At 36.0% G+C, this 24,011-nt stretch overlaps 1 protein-coding gene across 1 annotated transcript in view; it reads right to left on the bottom strand.

Annotated features, from left to right (window-relative positions):
• Positions 1-11,833: 11,833 nt before the first annotated feature.
• The window catches only part of klu (klumpfuss), a 65,103-nt gene continuing 52,925 nt past the window's right edge, over positions 11,834-24,011 (bottom strand). The window contains exon 2 of the mRNA XM_067786597.1: positions 11,834-16,413. Within this exon, the coding sequence (XP_067642698.1) occupies positions 13,913-16,225 (2,313 nt within the window). The 5' untranslated portion in view covers positions 16,226-16,413 and the 3' untranslated portion in view covers positions 11,834-13,912. The remainder of the gene's footprint in view (positions 16,414-24,011) is intronic.

Genomic DNA, 24,011 nt, shown 5'->3' on the forward strand with positions numbered 1-24,011 from the left:
TTTTTTTTTTTTTTTGTTCCTTAAACAAGAAAATATCGCGTTCATTGTCTTTGTTATTGAATAATTCTAAAAGGCATAAGTCATTAGTCAAATATTTATTAACATATATTTACATACATATGCACAATGACTGGGTCGATTTATTAACAGATATTGCACCATCGATTTTTCGATAGGATTTGGGCTTAGTAAAAAAAGTTCCACTACGCATACCCAAAATAATAATTTTCGAGCCTGCAAAAAAATTGTGAAAGGGTAAATTTTTCGACCAAAACACTCCCCAAAACCCAAAAAAATATTTTTTTTTTGTAACTGTTATCGCCAACGTTTTTACAACAGTTTTGTTGAGAAAAAAAATATTTTTTGTGTTTTGGGGAGTGTTTTGGTCGAAAAATTTAGCCTTTCGCCATTTTTTTTCGCAGGCTCGAAAATTATTTTTTTGGGTATGCGTAGTGGAATCGAAAATCGATAGCGCGATATCGGTTAACTTTCGTGAATACAAATCGACCCAGGTTATTGCACATATCATTAAAGTAAACTTAAAACTTTTAAGGATGACAAATACCAATATATACTTACACATATGCAATTACATATATAAATATTTGTATGTGTAAGTTTACTTCATACAATTTCCTTAACTTTATATATAAATTTATAATATATATGTATATCTTCCTATTAAAAATTTTAGTTTTTAAAATGTATTACCATTTATTGCATATTTATTTGAATAGTAGAAAAGCGCTATAAAAATATGTATGTATGTATTTTCTTGGAAGCGATGTCTGTTGCAAATAGTTTAAGATTGTAAAAGTGAATGCATTTTCCATTTATTCTTATATTTACATATAAGGTTTCTTTTATAAGCACTTTATGCCCTTTTTCAGCTGGTTATTTTTTTTTTTTTTTGTTATTTTTTTTTTTGCATTTATTTCTCTAAAAAGCATTGATTGTAAAATTTCGACTCGTAGATATAAATGAATAAGAAAATTGATGCAAGTATATTTTTTAATATTGTTTTAAGTTTTATTGTGTATTTACATTCAATATTGGCTTATCTTGTTTGGTTGATTTTCCGACAGGGTGGATAAATGATGTATATTGGAACGATTTTCCGTCATCCCTTGTCAAATTTGACAAGGGATGACGGAAAATCGTTCCAATATACATTCAATATTGGCGTTAAGAAAAATTTTGCAAATATACAACTATTAGCAAAGTTTAAATTTTATTTTATTTGCTTAACAATGTTTTTCGTTCTCATAATCCTATGTATAAGTAAGGCACTTCCATGTGACGGAAATTTCAACGGCTTTTGCTTTTCTATTTTCTATATAATATTGTTAATATATTTCAGTGCTCTTTATAATATTTTATGCATATCTAAATCACCCAAATTGATTTAAACGCTTAACCAAGCTACTGAGGATGTCGGAATTTAACTTATTTTATATTTCCTAAATATTGAGTTAGAGTACGTGGATTAGGTGACCTAGTTTACACAGTTCAATAATATTGATGTCTCTTTTCTCAGCAACAACTTAAAACTTAGTAAGAAATTTTTTATATTCAAAAGAAGTATGAACAAATCAAAAAGCAGATATATATTTTCTGGGCATTGCTTCTTGGTGTATACTTACGTACCACTGAATCGCCTTTGATGTCAACCTGATTTTGCCCCATACAAAAAGTGTGTATATGTCATACGGACCGAATACAACCCCTATAAATGAAATTGAATCATATAAAAAAATTATTCTCTTCCGATCCGCGTCTTGACTTTCCAAAGCAGAAATATACTCGGAATATTTGCCAAACCACTGCCGAGGCGCGACTCTGCTTGAAAAAATTTGTTTCTAATTAAAAAAAAAACTTTACATTTTTCACACATATAAACAATAACAAGGAGAGCAGATGAAATTACTCACATATATACATGGATGACAACAGCTTATATGAGATGCAGCAGATGACAGAAATAAATAGGCAACTACTCAGAGAGGCTTTGCACAAAAATATAGACCATAGCCGAACGAGGCAATTGAGAGTACGAAAGGGCACAACCCAAATGATGGTCAATCAGTTTCATTTTACACGTTGTAAATGAAGTACGCGAATATTTTCAATTGTGAAGTTTTACTACCACAGTAGTGCTATAAATAAAGAACATTTTTATATACTGCAGATTTGAGATATTTATACGACATTTTAGTGATTGGAACAATAATAGTCGGTTACACCTTAACTATAACACTTTTATTTGACAGGTCACATAAAAGGGTATTGCATATAGGTCACATTAGTACTTTTTATATTTTGCTTTGGTATGTAAAATTGTTAAAACATTTAATTTTCTTATAATTTAAGTTAAGCTGTTTTATTTGGAAGTTGGCTCAACATATTGTTTCTGAGCACAGCACATTAACGATGACAGTTGGAATGTTATTTTCTGTATATGAAAAACAAAAACGTTACATCATTGTGTACAAAACAAGTGTGATATCTTATCCGTCAACTGCCTGACAGGATGTTCAATAATACCAAAATAAAAAAAAAATAGCTACATATAATCTATAAAAGCGAGTATGATTAAAAATTCCTGTGCAACCGATTAAACATTATTCGGTGTTAAACAAAATGACCCCATCACTCAAATTTTATTAGCGGTCATGCCGGATAATTTTCGAATATAGACTAATATTAGAAGAGTTTATTATGCAACTCTTATTTGTTTGGTTATCACACCGAAAACTGCATTGCCGTTAAACTAAGGTGATACAAGCAATGAAAATATCCGCTTCCTGGCAAAGACAACTACGGATGCACGTTAAGTAGGAGTTTAAACACACATACATATGAACAAATACAGCCAATTCCGGCTGACAGCAAGATGAAGAGAAATCAAGTGAAAAGAAGAGAAGTCACAAAAAACGCAATTTGTACGCGCCGTGTCATCGTAAAAGGCTACAACATTTTTTTCTCTATCACTTGTACCATTGTTTGTGTATGTCAAGGTAACGACATGTATGTGTGTGTGACTTGCTCTCCAAATCCACTAAAGTTTGCAATTTCAATGGACAGCATATTGGACAAGGCATAAAACTTCCGGAGTGTCTGAAAACGTTAAGGATTGCTACACTGCCATCGTTGTATGTAGTAATAACCAGAACTAGAAGGACGATGCTGGCTCAACAACAACCATAAGGAGTGTGAGATCAAAAGGAAGACGACATGAAATGCATATGGTTAAGCATTTAATGCCACAAGTTGTGGCACGTTGGCGCAATCATGACCTGTCCATGAATTTTAAAGCCTTTTATACCTCCTGCTCCATGTGTAGGTGCATGCAAGTGTGTGTGTGTGTGTAAGAAAGCTTATAAATCGCTATCCAAAGAACGGGATGTTTAGTTAACGAAATATTCATTTCAGTGCGCTTTCGGATGTACGAAAATTATAGCGGTTTTTTATCATCAACGGCGAAAGTGCCATGTATTTGCGCTGTTTGCTGTGTTGAAGTTTATTTTTTATGATCTCGTTATCAAAGGATATAACAAATTTTGTTTGGCTTTTTATAAGATTTTCAGTTTGCCGGTTTATTAGATCTTCATGCCTTCCTTAATTTGATGAAATTGCGACTTTTCGTAATTTGGAGAATTCGGTGAATATTTAAAGGTTTTGTAATTGAGCGTAATAAGTTTTATTTTCCTAAGAATAAAAAATTCTCCTATTATTTTGATTCCTGAGGTGATATAGTTTTGTATTGGGGAGTACTCAGTGTCCTCTAATATATAATTTAGCAAATTAAAGGTTTGTATACTCGTTTTTTTCATACTCTGTGTCTGTAATCTGTGGCTAGTTGATGTTGTTTTTGTAATCCTCAGCTGCGAAGAGGATATTTTAAAGTAAATTCTTCAGTCTTTCCTTGGTACCAACCCTTGACTGGGTAGTGCCAGAGCCCATAGTATAGTATGTTATTAGTCAGAGAAATTACCAAAACCTCTTGTAAATAATCGCATTGAGTCTATATGAGGTCCTCACAGACCGGCTAGTTCAAACTTGATTCGATATATGGCTACGGAAACATATTAGTTTGAATCAAAAACTGGTTTCTTTTTACTTCCTTTATATTAGGTCGGTTTAATGTTTGTCCGCTTTTCATATAAATCTTGTAATCGATTTTTGAGTAACTTCTCATTGAACTACAAACGTGAAACTTTATACATAGGTTAGAACACCGTGACAATGCAACAAAAGGGGAAACAAATCCGTTAGGTGGCGCACGGATCGAAATAATTAGATAAGAATTTGAAAATTTTCAAACCAGATTTTAAGTAACTTCTCGATGAGCTAGAGGCTAAAAATTTAGAGCTTTATTCAGAGATCGATGACAGCCGATGACACGATACAAAAAGATTCGCTAGGGGGCGCACGGGATGGGAATTTTAGAAAAATCTTACGAAACGGAGGCAATTTTGGGATTGATTTTAATGTAAGTTCTCATTGAGCTACAACTGTAAAACTTCACAGATAAGATAAGACGCCGAGAAAATTTAAGAAAAGGAGAAAAAAATTCCGTTAGGTGGCGCACGGATCGAAATATTTAGATAAGAATTTGGAAATTTGGAGTTTTGAGATGGACTTTTAAGTAACTTCTCATTGAGCTACAAACATGAAACTTCAGAGATAGGTTAAGACGCCGTGACAAAAGAACAAAAGGAGATAATAAAAATAAAATAAAAAAAAATTTTAAGCACTTCCTTTATATAAATGGATAAAAATCAGCGAAAAATGTCTCCTTATATAAAGACATATTCTAAATTTTGATTTTTAAATTTTGACATAGAAATTGCAAAAATATTTATGAGAATTAAAAATTTAAAGGTGGAGCGCAATTTATTGACTAATAATTTCAAAATTGTGGCGGCCACCGTGGTGTGATTGTATCGTGCTCCGCCTACCACACCAGATACCTTGGGTTCAAACCCCGGGCAAAGCAACATCAAAAATTTTAGAAATAAGGCTTTTCAATTAGAAGAAAATTTTTCTAAGCGGGGTCGCCCCTCGGCAGTGTTTGGCAAGCGCTCAGGGTGTATTTCTGCCATGAAAAGCTCTCATTGAAAACTCATCTGCCTTGCAGATGCCGTTCGGAGTCGGCATAAAACATGTAGGTCCCGCCCGCCAATTTGTAGGGAAAATCAAGAGGAGCACGACGCAAATTGGAAGAGAACCTCGGCCTTAGATCTCTTCGGAGGTTATCGCGCCTTACATTTATGTTTTTTTTTTTTAATATCTCCTTTCCTACAAACTTTCCAATCCAAGTAATGTGCGCTCCCTTTTTATATTTTTATTTCTCATAAATATTTTTGCAATTTCTGTGTCAAAATTTAAAAATCAAAGTTTAGCAAGAATATGTATTTATATAAGGAGACATTTTTCGCTGATTTTGTCCATTTATATAAAGGAAGTGCTTAACATTTTTTTTTTTTGTTTTTATTTAAATTTATGAAAACACTATGCACATGAAATTATTTACACTCCTCTCTAAATGACTAAAGGTAAGCGAACACCGTTCGAAATTTTAAGTAATCTGAATGCAAAAAGTCACTAAACAAATCACAATGGCTTAACTAAGCTTCCCTTGACTTGCAACTTCCCATTCTTAATAGGCGGATCAAAAGGCTCAAAGAAATTCCTATAAAAGCTAAGCCAAAGTAAACTAAAAGCATAATATTTACATTAACTATAGATACAATTACAAAGCCGTGTGGCAGGAAATCGTTAAACAACGACAAGTGACTGCGGTAAAAACGAAAGCGAAAGTAAATTCCCACGCCTGGGCCAATGTGATGTAACAATGCGCAGAGCGCCACCATGAGCACTGGGTAAGCAATTTAGATGGGTAGGTGGGTGGTTTGGTGTGATCGGTAAGTAAGTCAATTACAAGTTAAATGAAAAGCGGCTTTGGTGCATGTTTTGTGGCAAAGTTGAGGGTGAATCCTTAATTACTTTGTGACACGGCATGCGCGATTGCGGTGGACGCGTTGATGACGGTGATGGCGCTGTTTGTATTTATAATTACCTGATGGCGTTGGTGAGTTTGGGGAGAATGTGATGTGAAAAACCCTGCAATGCAGAGATTTACTTTAAATGTGTGACCCTGTTTACACACTATCAACAACACTAACAGGACAAATGTAATTGTGACTTGTAAGGAGAGTAAACAATGCAAATTATTGATGACGCTATATAAACTGAAGAATAGGAACGAAAAAGGTATCGGATTTGTATTTATGTGAAATCTAAGTTTTTTTTTTATTGTTGGTGTTGGCGACCTGTTGTTTTAGATATTATTTATGGTGTGCCGGCTTTAGGTCGATACCCGTGATTAAAACACTGATTTTTTATTCTTTTGTTTCCGATATATTTCGGTTTTGCACGCCAAACTCCGCGTTACGTTGTACGGACATGCAAATGTAATTAAGACAAAATTAAAAAAAATTAATTTCCTTGAAGACGGTTACCGAAGTGTAACCGAAATATATCGGAAACAAAAGAATAAAAAGCCAGTGTTTTAATGACGGTTATCGGCATAAAGCCGAAAAACTGTAAATAATAAGCTTTTTTTACTAAATAAGCTCCTTATTGAAATGAAAGCTGACTATACTTGAAAACTTAAGATTTATTAGAAACCTCCCTGCATTTCAACGAATATCTTGAAACTATAAACCTTGGGTCATTTAAGATGCCTTCTAAATTCGTATATGGTCTTCACTATTAAAAAGATTATGAAATTGAATAAAAGATATTCGTAGAGCTGCATCCAACGTAAAACTGAAGAAAAACTCGACGAAAAAATTTACAGAAATTTTTCCGAAATAGTCCTGAAAATAATGACAAGGTTGTACTGAAATTGCTTTACACCAGCACCGATATGGCCCAAAAATTATTTGGAACGTTCCCGTAAAGATTTTGAAAGCAATTCTTAAATGAACACGCATGAAGTTATAGGAAAACAATTCCATACTTATTCAAACACTTATCTCCAAACTGTTCCAAAACAAGCTCTACAACTCTGAAAATATGCGAATGTTATGAAATGAAAATCATATATATCCAATTATCCTTAATCAGCTATGAAATGGTCACCAAATTATTGCGGAATTGTTAACAATAAATATATAAAGTATTCTAGGGTTGTTTCGAACTAGTTCCAAAATGATCCAAAACACAATCCCGAAATAGACCCAATCATCCCTAAGTTATTCACGAAATGGTCATGAAGTGATTTCAAAATAGTTCCAAAATAATTTTCAAAAAAGTCCCCGAACACAACCCCGAATTATTCAGAAATGGTCACAAAATTATTCCCAAGCAGTCCTAAGTAATCGCGAAATACAGAAATAATCCCGAAAATATCCTGAAAACCGTTCCAAAATGATCTAAAGTTGCTTGAAATTATATTAAAAGAATTTCGAGTTTATTCCAAAACCAATCTCGAATGGTTCCAAATAATCTCAGAAAGTCCTGAAATATTGCCAATTATACCGACAACAAACTCGATTGTTTCGCGAAAGTAGTCACTAAGTTATTGGAAAATAATACTTCTGAAATAATACTGAAATATTCGCGAAATTTTCGTGAAAACAGTACCGATTCTTTCCCGAAAGGGCTTCGAAATAGTTCCGAAAGGAAAGGTTCGTGAGACAGTTCTAAAATAATCCTGAAAATAGTCCCCAATCTGTTTAAACAAACCCCGAATTGATGGCTCTAAAAGTAAATAGAAGTAATTGTGCAGAAGTAATTCTAAAAAAGTCCATAAACTTACCCAAAAACAATGCCTAAAATATTCGGAAATATTCTCCAAATGAAGCCGGAAAAGCAGTGAATCAAGATAAATTTTTATAAATGTCCGATATGATTCCAAAACGATGATGAAATAGTCTCTGAACTATCCTGAAAACTCTCAAAATGGTGCCGAAATGTTTTTGAAAAGATACCGAAATAGTCCCGATATTATACTGAAATGGTCCCCAAAAATCTAGGCTTTACTGCTAGGTTTTCCAAGTTTGCTTACACCTTGATCCACATCACCCAGATACCAAATAAACTTGGTTTAAGTCAAAGAGGCTCAGACTTATAACGATTTGGATACCCAATTGCCTCGGTATCATTGGTAAAAGTTCAATATATTTAAATTTTCAATACTTAAAAATAAACTAAAAGTAAACCTTTCCAGGAGGCGATATGCTCTGCCACAATTTTTTATAAAAACATAGAGTTAATTTTTTGCGTGTCAAATTTCATCGAAATCCGACCTGCCACGCGTGATTGGGACACTAATGTGAACGTCTGCACATCCAAATAACCAAAGCTTCTCCTTCATAATATTAAGAAACATAATAAGAACTCAATTCAGGACCTCGTCCTTATTTAAGTTTAACTCGAAAATCAGTAATACCCCTCTGTTTGAGGTACCAACTATAAATTTATTTAGGTTTCCCTCAATATCGAGTAAACGAGTTAATATTCTAGCACAATGTTATTATTGCTCCTCTACTCTCCCAGTCTTATGTTTTCTTTTGAATTATCTTGTTAAGGATATTCGCTTACTCCAACGCTTGTGCGCGAACTTAGTCAATTGTTTTGCGCAATGATTGAATGCCCTTGCAGCAAAAACATGCAACCTGTCACCCAAGATAAAAACATACAATGCAATGCATCTACATCGCAACACACCCGATCATGCTCCCCTCCCTTCTCTAGTAAATACTACACCAACATTGCAGTACTGTACAACTTTGCTTTATCTAAACAAAAAAAATTTATGTTGCTGTGTTGAATACTAGAAAGTGTTTATGAGACCAAATCCTTTGCTGCTGTAGTAGCCACTGAACCACAATCACTTGCATTTGTTTTTGGTCTATCATTTGTTGCAATTGCTGCATCACAACAACATTGCATGTTATATCATTCTGAGTGCACCATCATCACAACACCAACCACAACAACAATTAGCGCTTAGAAGGCGAAAATGATATGTATGGTATATCAAGCTGTAATGCAGTGATACTTACATAATAATCACTTTGTATGTTAGTCAACCACCAACTTCACCTTCGCCTCGACGCTTTGATGCAGTGCGCTGGGCGTTGCATTGTTGCATCGCTGACAATTTGACACAAATCTAAACGAGCGCCATGTCGCTTTGGAACTTTATCACTTTTCGCGTTTGCGGCATAGATTTATATTTTTTTAGAAAATAATGTTGTTGTTTGTGTATGAAGATATTTTGTTTTGGTTTGAGGTAATTTATTGTTGAAGGAATTTATAACGGCCGTTTATAATTGTTGCCTAAATTGGGTTCGTTGGTATCGGTTGCTTTCTACACACTTAAGCTCCCATTTTCTGCTAAACAAATGTAGCTTAGACACGTTGGAACATCACTGAGTCTAAGAAATTAAAACAACGTCATTTATATGGGTGGAATTAGACCAAAACTAACCATTATGTTAGGTGTCTAAAACAAGGAAATGTAATCGGGGAAAATCATAAGCCCGCCTTATTTTCTAAGCATGTAAGTCTACCTCCAAATTCGGTGATAATGCAGCATCAGAACGTTCTACTCCAAAGTTTATTTTAACCGCTTTTTCAAATGTTATATTTTTTTGTCAAAACTGGTCTAGAATTAAATACGGTTTGAGATAAGACCCAGAGTCTATGAAACAATTTCCGAGATATGGCGTTTTTAAAACAAACGCTACCGCGAGTATAGAAGGGAAGCGCGACGTCTTTACAGAAAAAGACAGCAGGCGCCGAAAGGCGTGATGAGCTTGAGCTGCTAACCACCAGAAAAAGCACATGTAAATTTTGCCAAAAATTTCGGGGACAAACTCTTGCAAAAACGAAAACGGCTTCTTTGTAACTTATGTACAGGAAGTATTTAGATTATGGAGGAATCACTTCTCTGTCCTCCTAAATGGAGATAGCTATGTGTCGTCCAATTTTGATGAGCCCGAATCCACAATCGATGATGACGGAGTTATGGTCCCTCAAGAAGAAGGACCCCGCAAACTGCGCCAACTTTCGTAGAATCAGTCTTATAAGTATCGCATATAAGGTCCTGTAAAGCGTATTGTGCGAAAGAAGTCCGCAGCGAATTACGATTGGACTGTATCTGTACAGATTCAGACTTGGGAAATCTTCCATTCACGTCGCATTTTAAGCCGTTCTCGACAATACGAAAACGAGCTGCCTATATGCCGCTATATTTGAATATGATTTCCCCGCTAAATGTATACGGGTGTGTATAATGGCATTAAGCGCAATCATCAGAACAGCTATTGTAAAGGACATCTCCGAGCCGTTCGAAACTAAATGAGTTTTCAGTAGAGTGACCTATCCTGCGTTTTTTTTTATTTGATGGTGGAGAAAATTATACTAGCGTGCAATTACCAGCGTATGCTGATGCCATCGGTCCGAAGATACCGTAAGTTCTGCTTACTCCCAAATGGAAAAAGAAGCAGGAGATAAAACGAAGTACCTGCTGTCATTAAGCAAAAAGTTAGCGCATTTGTGCCTTTGCAACCATGTCACTCTTGGCAGCCATAATTTCGTAAATGTAAAGGTTTTTGGCCACCATGTAGGTCCCGTCCGGCCAATTTGTAGGGAAAATCAAGAGGAGCACGACGCAAATTGGAAGAGAAGCTCACCTTAGTTCGGAGGTTATCGCGCCTTACATTTATTTATTTTTATTTTTTTATAGGGTTTCGTTTATTTGGAGACCAGCATTAATACAAACAACAACGTTAATTTCCAAATCTAGCGGATAATGATTATTGCCAATAAAGGCAACTTTGGACTAAGCACACAATTGAAGCGTTAATTCGGTAAATGCCAATCATGCTCTACAAGTAACTTATCGCACGTCCTGCTATATGGTGCAGAAGCATGGACCATGAAAAAATCAGAAGAAGCGGTTCTGGGAGTGTTCGAGAGAAAAGTTCTTCAAAAGAACTACTTACCTCAACGCATTGGCGAATAACGAAGAAGATTTAATGATGAGGTGTACGAGCTCTACGCAGACATCAACACATTCCAGTAAATTAAAACACAGCGACTACGCTGGCTAGGCCATGAGGGTGCTGGAAATACCGGCTGGAAAGCGGTTTAAATTACCTTGTTATGAAAAATTGACTCCAATAAGCCCAACGAAGAACCGATAACACCCTCCACTACATTCGGGGAGTGTGCTTATCGCTACAACAACAACAACAACCGTGTCTTGTATCAGCTATCACGTTATCAGTCTTTTCAATATTCAATATAAAGTTCTGTCTGGTTAATTCATTCCATCTTCGAACAACTGATTGTATCTAATTAATATGATTATCGAATTACTTACTTACTCTGCTATCGAGTCGATGTTAATCACTTGCATTAGCCGGATAAAGATCTAAATTAAAAGAATATATGCACACCATCAGCGTGGGTGCACCGTAAAAAAGTGCATCTTGCGAGACACGAGGGTAAACCAATGTTTTTGATATCATAAAAGAAGAAAATCCCCATTTTTTGCTAACTTGAAAAAGAGATTTTGTATATTTTTGTACCGGCGTTCAGCAAAGTTCTAATTTTGAAAGCAAAGACAACTCGTTCTCTTCGTTGCTAGATATCCATCGATGATTTCACTGGGAACACAAGAGCAGCATTGATATAGAAAATTTCATACAACCTTCTTGAGACCCTAGGCAATATTTACGTTATCAATATTTAGCTGGACAAAAACATACATAAGTAAACACAAAAGTAACAACACAAACGAAAAAATCGATTGAAATAATAAAACTTGGTTTCATATTTTTTCTTCAATACAAAAGTTGTTTTATCATTTTATTTATTTAAAAAACAAAATCAAAATACAAAGTAATCATAACCAAAGATGCATTTCATTATATAAATTATTAAAAGAAAAGTTAAATGTTACACTTAAAGTATAATAATAAAGTTAAATAAATAACAGCTTAAAAATTAAAATTAATTAAATTAATTTAACAGAAATTAACAGGTAGGTAAGCAATTTTTATAATTTATTTATTTTTAAGCAATTTTATATTTATTTGCGCAAACATATTGGAAAGTCTGTAAGCGCCTTTAGTTTTGTGTGAGCGAAGAGTGAAAAACTTAAACAAAAACATCGAATTTAATAAACTACAAAGTTTAACAATTTTTTTTGGATTTATAAAGAAAAATCATAAATTACATAAGAGGATAGCATAAAAAAAAACTAAATTATTTGGGCAATTCACAAGAGTGTCGTATTCATGTAAAATTTTTAGATTTGAGTTGTTTCCATGGTTTCCAATACAAAATTTGATTCAAGTGTAGCATGGGAATTGCCTAATTTATTTGAAAAACAAAAAAATTTTTTTATAGAAAACATTTCAACAACAATAAAGTATTTATAAAATATAAGACTGGGTAAGTTTTTTGTGTCTTTTGCTTGCTTAACAATTTTGTCTTTTTTTAAGCTTACTGTGTTTAAAAATAAAAGTACAATAACAACTACATACGCATAAATATTCTATAAGAAATTTGCTAATAAGAGATGGGAGAAAGAAAATTTTATTTCATTTTATGAACCAAATTATAAATAAGAATAAGAAAATTAAATAAAAAATGCCAATATTTTTAATTAAATTGTCTTTTTTTCGCTTCATTCTCGCTTTCATTTCAAGCTAATCAAAATTCTTTTACAACTAGCATTAAATTATAATTAAATATATTTTGTAACTCAAAATGTAGCGGCTTAAAAAGATAAAATAAATTGGTTATATTGAGACAAAATCAAGTTAAAATTAATAAGGAATTTTATTAGAAATTATGCTTAAAATTAATTTGTGAATTTTTTAATGTCTTTTTTCTGCTCATTCGATTACAAACTTAAGTTAAATAAATTAAATCGAGTTTCATAACTAATGAAATAAATTAATGCGTATTAAATAATCATGCAATTTTTTAACTAAAATTTAAAATATATGCCTATAATCTTCTAAATGTCTAGTTTGTTTGTTTGTTCGCTTTCTTTATTAAAAATGGTTTATGTCAGCAAGAGCGCGAACGCTAAGGAGGGAGAAAAAAATGCTTGTGCTGATAAAATGTTAAATTCACAACCATTTGTTTTTCACTAAAATTTACAAACTTATAAAACTAAAATATCAAATTTGGCCTCATATACCGAAAGTGGCAAAATTATCGAGTGGAGGTGAGTCGAAATGTGGCCAACAACTCTATGTGGAGGATGAAAGCTTTCACCTAAACTTAAGCTTGCTTATCAATATCAAAAATTTTTCCTCTAATGCTTCGCGAAGTAGTGATATTGAAAACTTTTATCGAAAACCTGGCATCAAAATATGTAGAGTAAAGAAGCTTTCACCAAATCTCACTAAAATTTACAATCAAAGCTCAACTTAAAGAGGGTGGGAAATCATTTTTAAGATTGGAATTTTTCTAGTAAAACTAGTGGCCTTGTTCTTAACTCACTTCCCACTCAAAATCTACCTCTACACATAAACTATTCTGCACCATTTTTGAGCTCATCAAACTGCGGATTCAGAAGCTATCTCCGCATGAAAAAGTCTAGCCTTAAATACAATAAGCTTAAACTAAACTCAGTCTTCACAAAGAGATTTTAGAAAAATAAAATATTAATTCTATTATTCTTTACTTTGCGTCTGTTTTCTCAACCTAAACTTAGCTACTCTCAACTCTCTTTAATTTTCTAAGTTTCAACATTCGTTTACACTCTTTAACTGCATTATAATCTCTTGACGTTATAGCTCTCCATGGGAGAACGAGTTTACCTCTTTTACAAAATGTATGCTGTACAACCCCTGAATGGGCTATGCCGCCACTAGGCGCTCTCCGTCTTCACCACGATCGGCATTGTACCTCCAATACCGCTATGCATGGGAGAACTCCGCGCTAGCTCCTCGTTCTTCATCAGCATTGGTAAATTCATCTTCATATCAGCAAGCAATGGCAGGGGTGAATTTGAGGATCCAACACACTCACCACTAACGCCGCCACTGTTGGGTCCAGCGCCACCGCGCTGCTGTGTTTCGTAGCGTGTGTGAGTGCGCATGTGCCGTGTAATCATATCTCGTCGGCATGCGGCATATGGACATTGTGGGCATTTGTATGGCTTCTCGCCAGTGTGGGTACGTTGATGCGTAGACAAGTGATCGGAACGCGAAAAGACTTGACCGCACACTTTGCAAGTGTATGGTTTGACACCAGTGTGTAGTCTCATGTGGCGTGTTAGCATATCCGAGCGTGCGAAAGAACGCTGACACACCTCACATGAGTAAGCTTTGGTAATGTCGTTAGCGGGATTGCGCGACTTGTGACGTGACGCCATGTGCTTGGCTAGGCGATCATGCAGCGAAAACATTTGTCCACACACAGGACAAACATAGGCGACATCCGAACCAGGTGGCATCTCCTCTACTACTGGTGAGACATCGAGATTATAACGCCATGCAACTGACTCCTTAGTTGTAGGTGATGCCACATCACCTTTGATTACCGGCACACCCACTGTGGTGGAGGGTGTATGCGAATGCAATGGATGCATTGGCATTTCGAGTTTTATCATAGCAGCGGCAGCGGCTGCGGCGGCATGTGCTGCTGCTGCTGCAGCAGCGTAAGGAGACACTGGCGCGGGGGATCTGGATAATGGTGTGTTAGTACCATTATTGGACGTTGTTGAGTTAGGCGCAGAATTGCTTGGTGACATAGAGGCAGCCCTGACAGTAGCTGAAACAGGATGCTGCGCTGGGGGTAACATCAATGTCGTTGCAGGTAGTGGCGATTCAGATTTGTACTTCTTGCCAACCAACTCAGAAATGGGTGTTACGCTACCATTACGTACAGACAAATCTAAAGGACGTTCTTGCGGTGGCGGCATGACGGCCGGATCTGTAGTATTAGCTTGTGTCGCAGGTGAAGGACTCGTCCGTGTATTACCTGTTGCAAATGCGTTAGCTGACGAATCACTGCGTGGTGGCGAGGGTAAAGCAATAGTAACGGCTGGTGGTGGCGAATGTACAGCACCATACGCAGCCGCCTGTGCAGTAGCAATCGATGTGGGTGGAAATGGAGGTGGAGGATGATCAAGATGCGCGCTTGAATTAGTCAAACTTGTAGGTGATGTTTCATCTGCCATTGATGAAGCTACCGAGGAGGGCGTATGCTGCATGGGTGATGGATAAACATCTTGTCGTCGTCGAAATACTTCATTCAAATACTTTGTGTGCAAGTAGTAGCCAAAGAGCGGCGATGGTATAGGAAAATAACGATCATATGGATTTTGCATATGCTCAGTCTTGATGTCAACGTGCAATGGGTTATCCCTGGGCAATGTGGTGGCAACAGTCGAGACCGGTGCCGTATAAGCAGCGCTCGAGGGACTATCATTCGATGAAACGAGCTGTAGTGGGCTCATGCTTATGCGTGGGCTATCATTGTCATGTGAGAGATCTTCTAACTTAATATCGCAGTCAGTCTCAAGTTCAGCTTCGTCAGCGCTAGCTTCGTTGGTTTCGCACTTATTGTACGTTGTTGCTTTGCCACTATCATCGGTGTTGTAGTTCGGGCGTTTCGGGCGCATATAATTTTTGTTGCTACCATCACTATTGTTGTTGTTGTTTTCATAACTAACCTCAGTCTCGACATCCTCATTGCCATCCGTTGCCGCTGCGTGGTTGTGATTGTGGTTGCTGTGATTATTGTTGATGTTATCGCCGCCATTGCTATGCATGCTGTTGTTATTATTGTTACTATAAGTATTGCTATTGTGGTTATGCAGCTTATCCAATACCGCTGATAAACGTTTCCGCTTACGTTGTTTCCATGGCACATTGTTGTTGGCCACGAAGGGTTGATTGTTGTTATTCACCTGTTCAGCGGCAACTGCGGCAGCCGCAGCTTGTTGTTGCAAACTCAATGCCAATGGCAAATGCAGCGGATATTGCATATGTGCAGCAGCGGCGGCAGCGGCAGCAGCATAGGGCGCATAATTTGGATGCGGTGGCTGACGCTGCTGGTGTAGCTGTTGCTGCTGCTGGTGATGATGCAGCTGTTGGGTATGATGATGTTGATTGTGGTGGTGATGATGGGAGCCCGCCTGATGCCCCATGGGGTCGGTGCCTTCTGCCATAGTCATCAGGTCGCCGCGATTTCGGGGAATTTGTGTTAATTAAAAAGCGAACTCAGTGTCAAAGCCTAATGAATAGCCGTTGGTTTTTGACCAAGCGACTATTGAGGCGACCCGGTGGTAATGTAGCCGATATTCAATTAGAAACGTATGGCAAGCGTCTGGCTTCAAAGCATTGCATTCGGTACACCAGAGATCTGTAATGAAAAAATAAAAAGAAGAAAAAAATTAATATAAGTAAATTGTAAGCATAAAATTATAAAATTAATATGAGAAAAATCAGCAGGCTATATTAGCATGCGGCAATGTCGTCTACACCGATCATAGCAAAGAAATCAGTGATGCATCAAAAAGTTCAAAAGAATAAAATTTACTGTCAGCAGATTTTTGTAAAATTTTTTTCGCTTGTCTTCTTCTTCCGTTTTCAAAACAATTTGCTGCGCGTTAACGTTGGCAAGCCCCCAAATGGCCTTACTGACCCCAAGGGCAGCGCGCACACATACACAAGCACTAAAATGTATGTGCATTAGGGTGGTGAAGAAACTCGCAATTTTATGTAATAATAATCTCACCTACAAACAAGATTTTTGTCATGAATTAGTGGTATTTTTTACTCAAATTTTTCATTATGACCATTTAAGATACCAAATGCCCAACCCTAGCACAGAGGGGATTTAAAAAAATTAAGAATAATGATTCAAATTATAAATATACAAATAACTTACAAAAGTCCGCCATTATACATGAGGCTTCCAAAGGGTCTCGCAATTTTTTTGTGTGTAAACATTTTATCTTATCGATTTGTTAACAAAAAATTATCAAAAAGTTATCAATTTTTTTTTTCATAAAGGTATCGAAAATTTATGGATTCTTTCGGAAGGTTATCGAAATCGTATCACAAACTTATCGATTTTTTACTAATAAGTTATCTATCTTTTATCGAAAGTTATCGATTTGTTATAAAGAAGTTATCGATCTATTATCGATTATTAAAATTGTCGATTTGTTATTATGAAGTTAAAGAAAATTTATCGAATTGCTATTCAAAATTTATCGATTCGTTGCTATAAATTTATCGACTTGGTATCAAGACTTTACCGTTTCGGCTTTCTACCGAACATTAATCATAAAGTAATTGATAACTCATCAAAAGTTATAGAACATTTTTCGATTTGTTACAAAAAAGCTGTCGATTTGATATCGAACAGTTATCGACTTCTTATTTGCGTGTAACCAAATTTTTGTCGGCATTACATCGACTTGGTACCGATGGCTAATCGGCTTGTTATGAAGCTGGTTCTATGAGTTTAACACTAACAAAAAAAAAATACTTAGGGAAGAAATTGTAAAGAAACAAATATTTACTGGCACATTGCAATAGGACCGTTTGTTGTGTAACATGTGCTATTTTTTTGGTTTCACCGAGGTTCGAGCCCAGGATAGCTCGCAACGTACACGAGATTCTCGGTTCTGGAAATAATCGTTAGACTCTCGACACTCAATTTATTCGCTTCATTGGCAGTGTTATATTTATATTTTATATATTATATATTATTTATATTTAGAATTTACGATATCTTTTCGAAACTCTCGCTTGTGTTCGAGAAGAGAATATTTGGAGATTCGAGAATTTTGTGAGAAGCCGAAACTCCACTAATCTACTCTGAACTGTCTAGCATTCTCCATGGGGCGCACTCAGCGAAAACAGCACTTTAATCGCTTAGCATTCATTTTATGCTGGACCACCAATTTTGATCAATGCCTAGGAAAGAAGGAATTGATTGTTGGAACTTCGAGCAGATGCCGATTTAATCGGGCCACCAAAGTTGTACAACGACTCTTATACCGAATATCAACTCGCTCTTATCAGTTATTTATATGAAAAAATAATATCAGTATTTGGAAGTTCGACGCATGGCGGGTCTAATCAAAATATGGTGCTGTGCGTGGGATCCTCCACTCTTTATATCATTTCTTTAAAAAATTGCGGATTTTCAAATTGCAAACATTGACATCCTAATGCACGTACATACATACATATATACATGAATTAGTAGAGCTTATGATATTCGGAGAGTAAAAACAGCGTGCCCACAATAAATCGTACTCGAGCATCAGTAACTTTTGCCTCAGTTTACGCTGCGTTGACTCGGCAACGACCAAATCTTTGTTGCTGCTGGTGGCACAGAGACGCACGGCATCCACAATACATACATATGTAGGTACATAGAGTGAGAAGTACGAGTAAATGTAGCCTGTTCGACTGGCTGCCAGTACGGCTGACTGGCTGGATACTTTATTTTTCCGCAAAGATTTTATGGTGCGCAAATTTATTACACTTGCCTGACCAGTCAGCGCCATCACGAGAACCAAAACCATACTACCATAGCAAGGTGGCAAAGGACACAAAGTGACACAGAGTACAAGTAAGTAAAGTACAAAATGACCATAAACGCTGCCTGCACGCTTGTACTAGAAGCCACTAAGGAAGCCAAGTTGGGCGGCAGATTTTTTTTCTTGGCAATTTTGGATGTGACAATGGTAGTTCGGCGTAGCGCCAAAGCGTAGACAATTCTCTAGTCAAGCGTTAGGATAAGCGTAAAAGTTTATGAACATCAATGGATTCTTATTGTGTGCCTAACTCAGAAAAGTGCGCCATCTGTAACCATTGGTGGTATGATGTGACAATTTATCGGCGCTGGTAGATCTTACAAACTGATACAACTACCAAATCAGTTCTGACCCAAGCAATCAAGACCCTTAGTGGCGGCATACGTGAGTGTATTTAACAATACAGACACCTTCAATTCAAGGTGGTTGCTGGCCTTAAGTGTGTAGATAAGCAAATAGTGAGCTGTGAATTGGCGCTATATACATAAGTATGTGCGTATAGATGTCAGATGCTAGTTAGAGTGAGTAGGAGTGGGTGTGTCAGTGAATTTCTTTGCTAGGTAAGCAGGTGGTGCAGGTGTTTGCGTTCTGACGACTTTTGCTGCAATGCGCTTATCCTTGTGAAATATGGATGTTGTGTAAACTTGTGTACACTTAAGTACGGCATACAAACTCAAGATAAATATTATTTTGTGGAAATACTGGCACAGTGTGTCGAATGTGGACGAAAATTATAGTTAATACAGTATACAGTATAAGGCTGAAAGCTCAAGCAGCATAGATCTAAATATATGTCGCAATGCATCTCTTGCTTGGGATCAAGTAATAAACAGTTGTATTAAACAATTAACCTAATTTTTACATGCTACATAAATTTTTGCGGGTTCTTGCCGCACTTTACTATTGTCGGATTTACAAATTCATAAAAATCTAGGTCAGTAATAGTTCGCTTGTACTCGGTGTACTTGAAAGAGCACTCCAGCATAGCATCCGCGACTAGCGTTGCCAAATGTCCCGTATTGGCCGGGGCATCCCGTATTTTATACAAATTTTAAAGTGTCCCGCCGTGAAATGCTATGTTCCGGCATTTTCACAATATCAAAATTAATAAATAATAATCTGCTACGAAACATGGCCATATTTGCGGCTTCGATTGTATTCAGCTCATTAGCATACTGCATGCAACTCCCTAAAGAAGAAAAATTCATCCCTAATGTGGTTCTGAACATGGTATAAAAAAGAAGATAGTTCCACTCAAAATGTTTTGACGTATTTGGGGATTTTTGAAGTTTCATAATGTTTGTTGTTTTGCTAGAAGCGTTGCCATACCATTACTGTTTAAGACGAAATTGCGTTTTTTCGGGATGGAAATTTCCTTCAGGATGAAAACGCAATGGTCATCTGAGACAATAATAATATACTTTGACACGATTTATGTGCATAAATACGGATTGAGAATAGAGTAAGACATGCAATTTTATTAAAAAATAGTGGATAATAACTCATACATTGGTTAATGACTCATATCTTTATGTCAGCTTGACCCATAGGCAGAAAAGAATGCACGAAAAATCTGTTTGTTCTAGCATGGCCCTTTTATCATGCCTCTACAGTGGATATTTCTCAAGGCATGTTGAGAAAAAGTGTACCTCCAAAGTCTGCAGTGAGTGGTAGGTGTTTAATTTGTTACGTTTGTGGGACGCCACATCCATGTCAATGCTAAAAGGGCACATAATGTGTGTAGGTGGGGCTTGCCCCAAGGTGCCGCTTGGTAGAATGGGCAAAATAACTCTCATAACTAGTGGCTAACCTGCAGAGCTACAAGGTAATGTTCCCCCTAAAAAATAGTTTAACAATTCCCTCCTCGAAAGCTACGCTAGAATTATACAATATATAAAAAATGTAGACTTGTAGCCAATTTATCACCATTCAATTTCAAAAAAAATTGCGTTTAAGTATGCTAAACTCTTTAGAAATTGCCGTGTCGGTTTATAAGGACGTCCTTTGGGCAAACAATTGACAAATCTGTATTTTTGTCCCGTACGGACACTTAGGAAGGATATATTCCCTTGCTTTGTATACTTCGATCCATGTTTCTTCCACCAAAGCAATTTTCTGGAGTTAACTCCATTCTTTGTATCATGGTTCTGAATATCGTCAATGTTTGACATTTCGCACACCTAAATATTCATTTTGCATGGGGAAATGTTGTGTTTTAAAATAACGTTTGGAAAATGAATCTATAGAATATTGAATTCACATTAAACACAGTAAACCAGTAAACATATAAATTGTTAGCCTATTTCATAAAATTATTTGTTATAAATAAAGAGTTTAAAAAGTTTAATTCTATCTCAAAATTATTTCGCCGAATGAGCAACCCATACAAATATATAGGTGTTTCTTATTTTTCAAATGTTCCGGGAAATTTAAAAAAATCCCGGGAATTTGGCTCAATTTTGAGGTTTGTCCCGGGAACCCGAAATAAAAATCTGGCAACCCTATCCGCGACCAACAACTTTTGGGACTCGGTAATTACTTATGATCTTTGAAAACTTTCAATCTCAAAGTATTCTTTTTGGTATCCCTAATAGGGAAAAGGTTTGTCCTTTTAAATTTAATCACCAAATAATTATCTTCACCCACTGTATAACGCCCGCAAATGACTTTATGCTCACGTGCTAGTGCGGCTACTGCATTCGTGAGTTTGCTTTTCTAGCCACACTTTTTCCTTATTCAGCATGCTTTGGTCGATTTGTCCTTACGTCAACTCAACTTCTTGCCATTTCCTTCATTCCGCTTTTCATTATTACAATACTTTCATACTCAGCCAGCGACCATATGCCAGTTGAAAAGTAAACACACGCAAAGATTGTTAAGTGTAAACAATCGCTTGACTGCTGCCTGTCAGTGCAAAATGTGCAAGGACGAATGCACGAACAAAAGGACTTTGCCGACATCAAGAAGGAGAGGGTGGTGGGATTGAGTACATGAAACAAGCTTTTTTCAGCTTAACAAAAGCGTTGATATTTGCCATAAAATAAGGAGAAGGAAAATAACTAAAAGTTAACATGTAAAGCAACAACAAGTGACCTGTGAGCAACAACAACTGACTTGTGAACAGCAACAACAACACAAACAAGCGATGATTGCAGTGCTTTGCACGTGTATCTGACGACCGACCACATTTCCACAATTTGCAGGGCGAAAACTTTTCGTAAGTCAGAAAATGGCTTTGCCGACAGGACTGTAATGCTGCTAGTTTGAATGTGTGCTGCATGTGTTGATATAGCAAATCGTTGTTGGCTATTCGTTTCTGCTTTGTGTTGTTGTTGCAGTCACATGTGTTGCTTGTGTTCCAAATGTGTTGATGAGGTTTAATGGACTCAACCAAATGCGGCAGTTGACTGCCATTGCAATAAGCTAAAATCAAGTTACTCAATACCACTACTATTCGCACGCTTTTAAGGTTAGATTTGTGGTGAGACAGTGTATAGGATTATCAAGAACGTATCCAGTTTATTGTCAAGTGAATTTTGTGAAATGGAAGTTTTGTTTTGGCTTACAGGATAATAAAGGCATTTAAAACAGAATTTTAACGGCTTATGAAAACGCTTTTTTGGGAGTCAATTTTAAGGAAAGCTTATTTAATTAAATTTGTGTATCGGCTTTTTTCGATGTTGACGTTCATTCTCGTTTAATAACTGGCTCTATTTCTCTTTGGCTTGCAATGCCTCAAATAGCACTCCGCAAGCAAATTGTACCAATTTATAAACTTTCTTCAACTTTGGGTGCACAAAAATGTTTGATGTGCCGCTATCGTACTTCCACTCGAAGTACCTAAAGGGTGATTCTGCCAACAAAGACGCCAAAGATAGAAAATCCTCTAGGAATTATATTTTATTAAACTTCTTTGGTTTACCAATAATGAAATAAGTTTCTACAGCTAAGCAGTAAAATTATCCACACATTATGTGCTTCCAATGCAATCTGTCCCACCCGTCATATGCTATAATACGTTTCTATTTTTTCTTTGTTTAACATACAAATAACTTGAAGGTGCAAATTGGATCATACTTCCTAATTTTTATAGTTCGTCTGAAACTGAAAAGTGAGATCATTTACTTCATAGGCGGGTAGTCCGATCCGGCACTCTTATAAAATGATAATTTTTCACAATTACAAGGAAAATAGAAATTACTAAAAGTTTCTGTGAAAGGTGAGTCAATATGTCCACTCGTCACTATGGAATATCCCTTAACAAACTGTGGCAAGCAATGAAGCTCTTAAGCGGAAGATATAAAATCAAATATTTTGCTTTTTGTAATCGTAAAGTAATAATTTTTCCTAAAATGTTTTAATTGTGTTCAAATTTATTATATTTAGAATGATTGCACACTGTGGGGTTCTTTTAACAAACTGATGTTTTGAATTTCAAATTCATTGCAATTTTAAACTTTTCAAATTAAACTTTTTATGTTTGGAAATTATTGCTTTAATTAGAGTTTCTTTCAGTAGACTATCAGACCACAGGGGATGAGAGGGGTGACAGTATCATGTAAAAACATATGTATTTGAAACTCAATCTAATAAGGGTAAATATTGATTCTTTGGCGTTGTTCTAAAAGGAAATCTGACTTGAGGTAATAAATTTGTGAGCGGTTGCCCTATTACTCCAAATCTAATAAATTTTGACTGCCAAGCGTAAGACCGTCTCAGGTAAGTTAAAAACTTAACACGAAATTCAAATTTCAAATATCAAAATTTCCTCGCTTTTTTTTTCAGATAATTCCAGTACATTGAATTTAGTTGGAGAATATGGCTCTACAATGACTGACGTAAAAAACTAAATATTTTAAAGACCAGTATTTAGCAGGCCTTAAAGTATGTATGTCTTTTCTTTAAATTTAACATTTCATAACCAAACACCAGCTGTCAACATAACAAACCCATGAATAGACAAATGATATGAAAATGCTTGGCAATTGGTAGGGAGCGAAAGGAATGAAGCAAAAATTAAGCAAATTTAAGCGTAAATGCTTTATGACACATTACACATTATCCACTTAGCTCTGCAAATATAACAATACATGGAAACCCACACAAAAAATTTAATTCGAGTCAACCCAGTTAATTTCAAAGCGAGCAAGCTTGGAATTATGTACTCGCAAACTAGTACCTTGTGGGCAAAGTTCTATTCCCAGGTTTATTGACGCTCTTCATTAGGCATATACTTCATTAACAGATCCACCTCTGTTTCGAGTTTTTTTTGCGAAGGCAAGTCTTTAATAGGGGAATTTCCTAATCTTTGATGTGTAAATATCTTTGTTCACGGTAGGGGGGACTCTTGAGTGTATGAGTGAAGTGAAAGCGTAAGCGTAGGCTTTGTAAGTGGGTAACAGTG

Source organism: Eurosta solidaginis, chromosome 5, assembly GCF_040869045.1.
Source record: "Eurosta solidaginis isolate ZX-2024a chromosome 5, ASM4086904v1, whole genome shotgun sequence".
In the NCBI taxonomy this organism is placed as follows: Eukaryota; Metazoa; Arthropoda; class Insecta; order Diptera; family Tephritidae; genus Eurosta; species Eurosta solidaginis.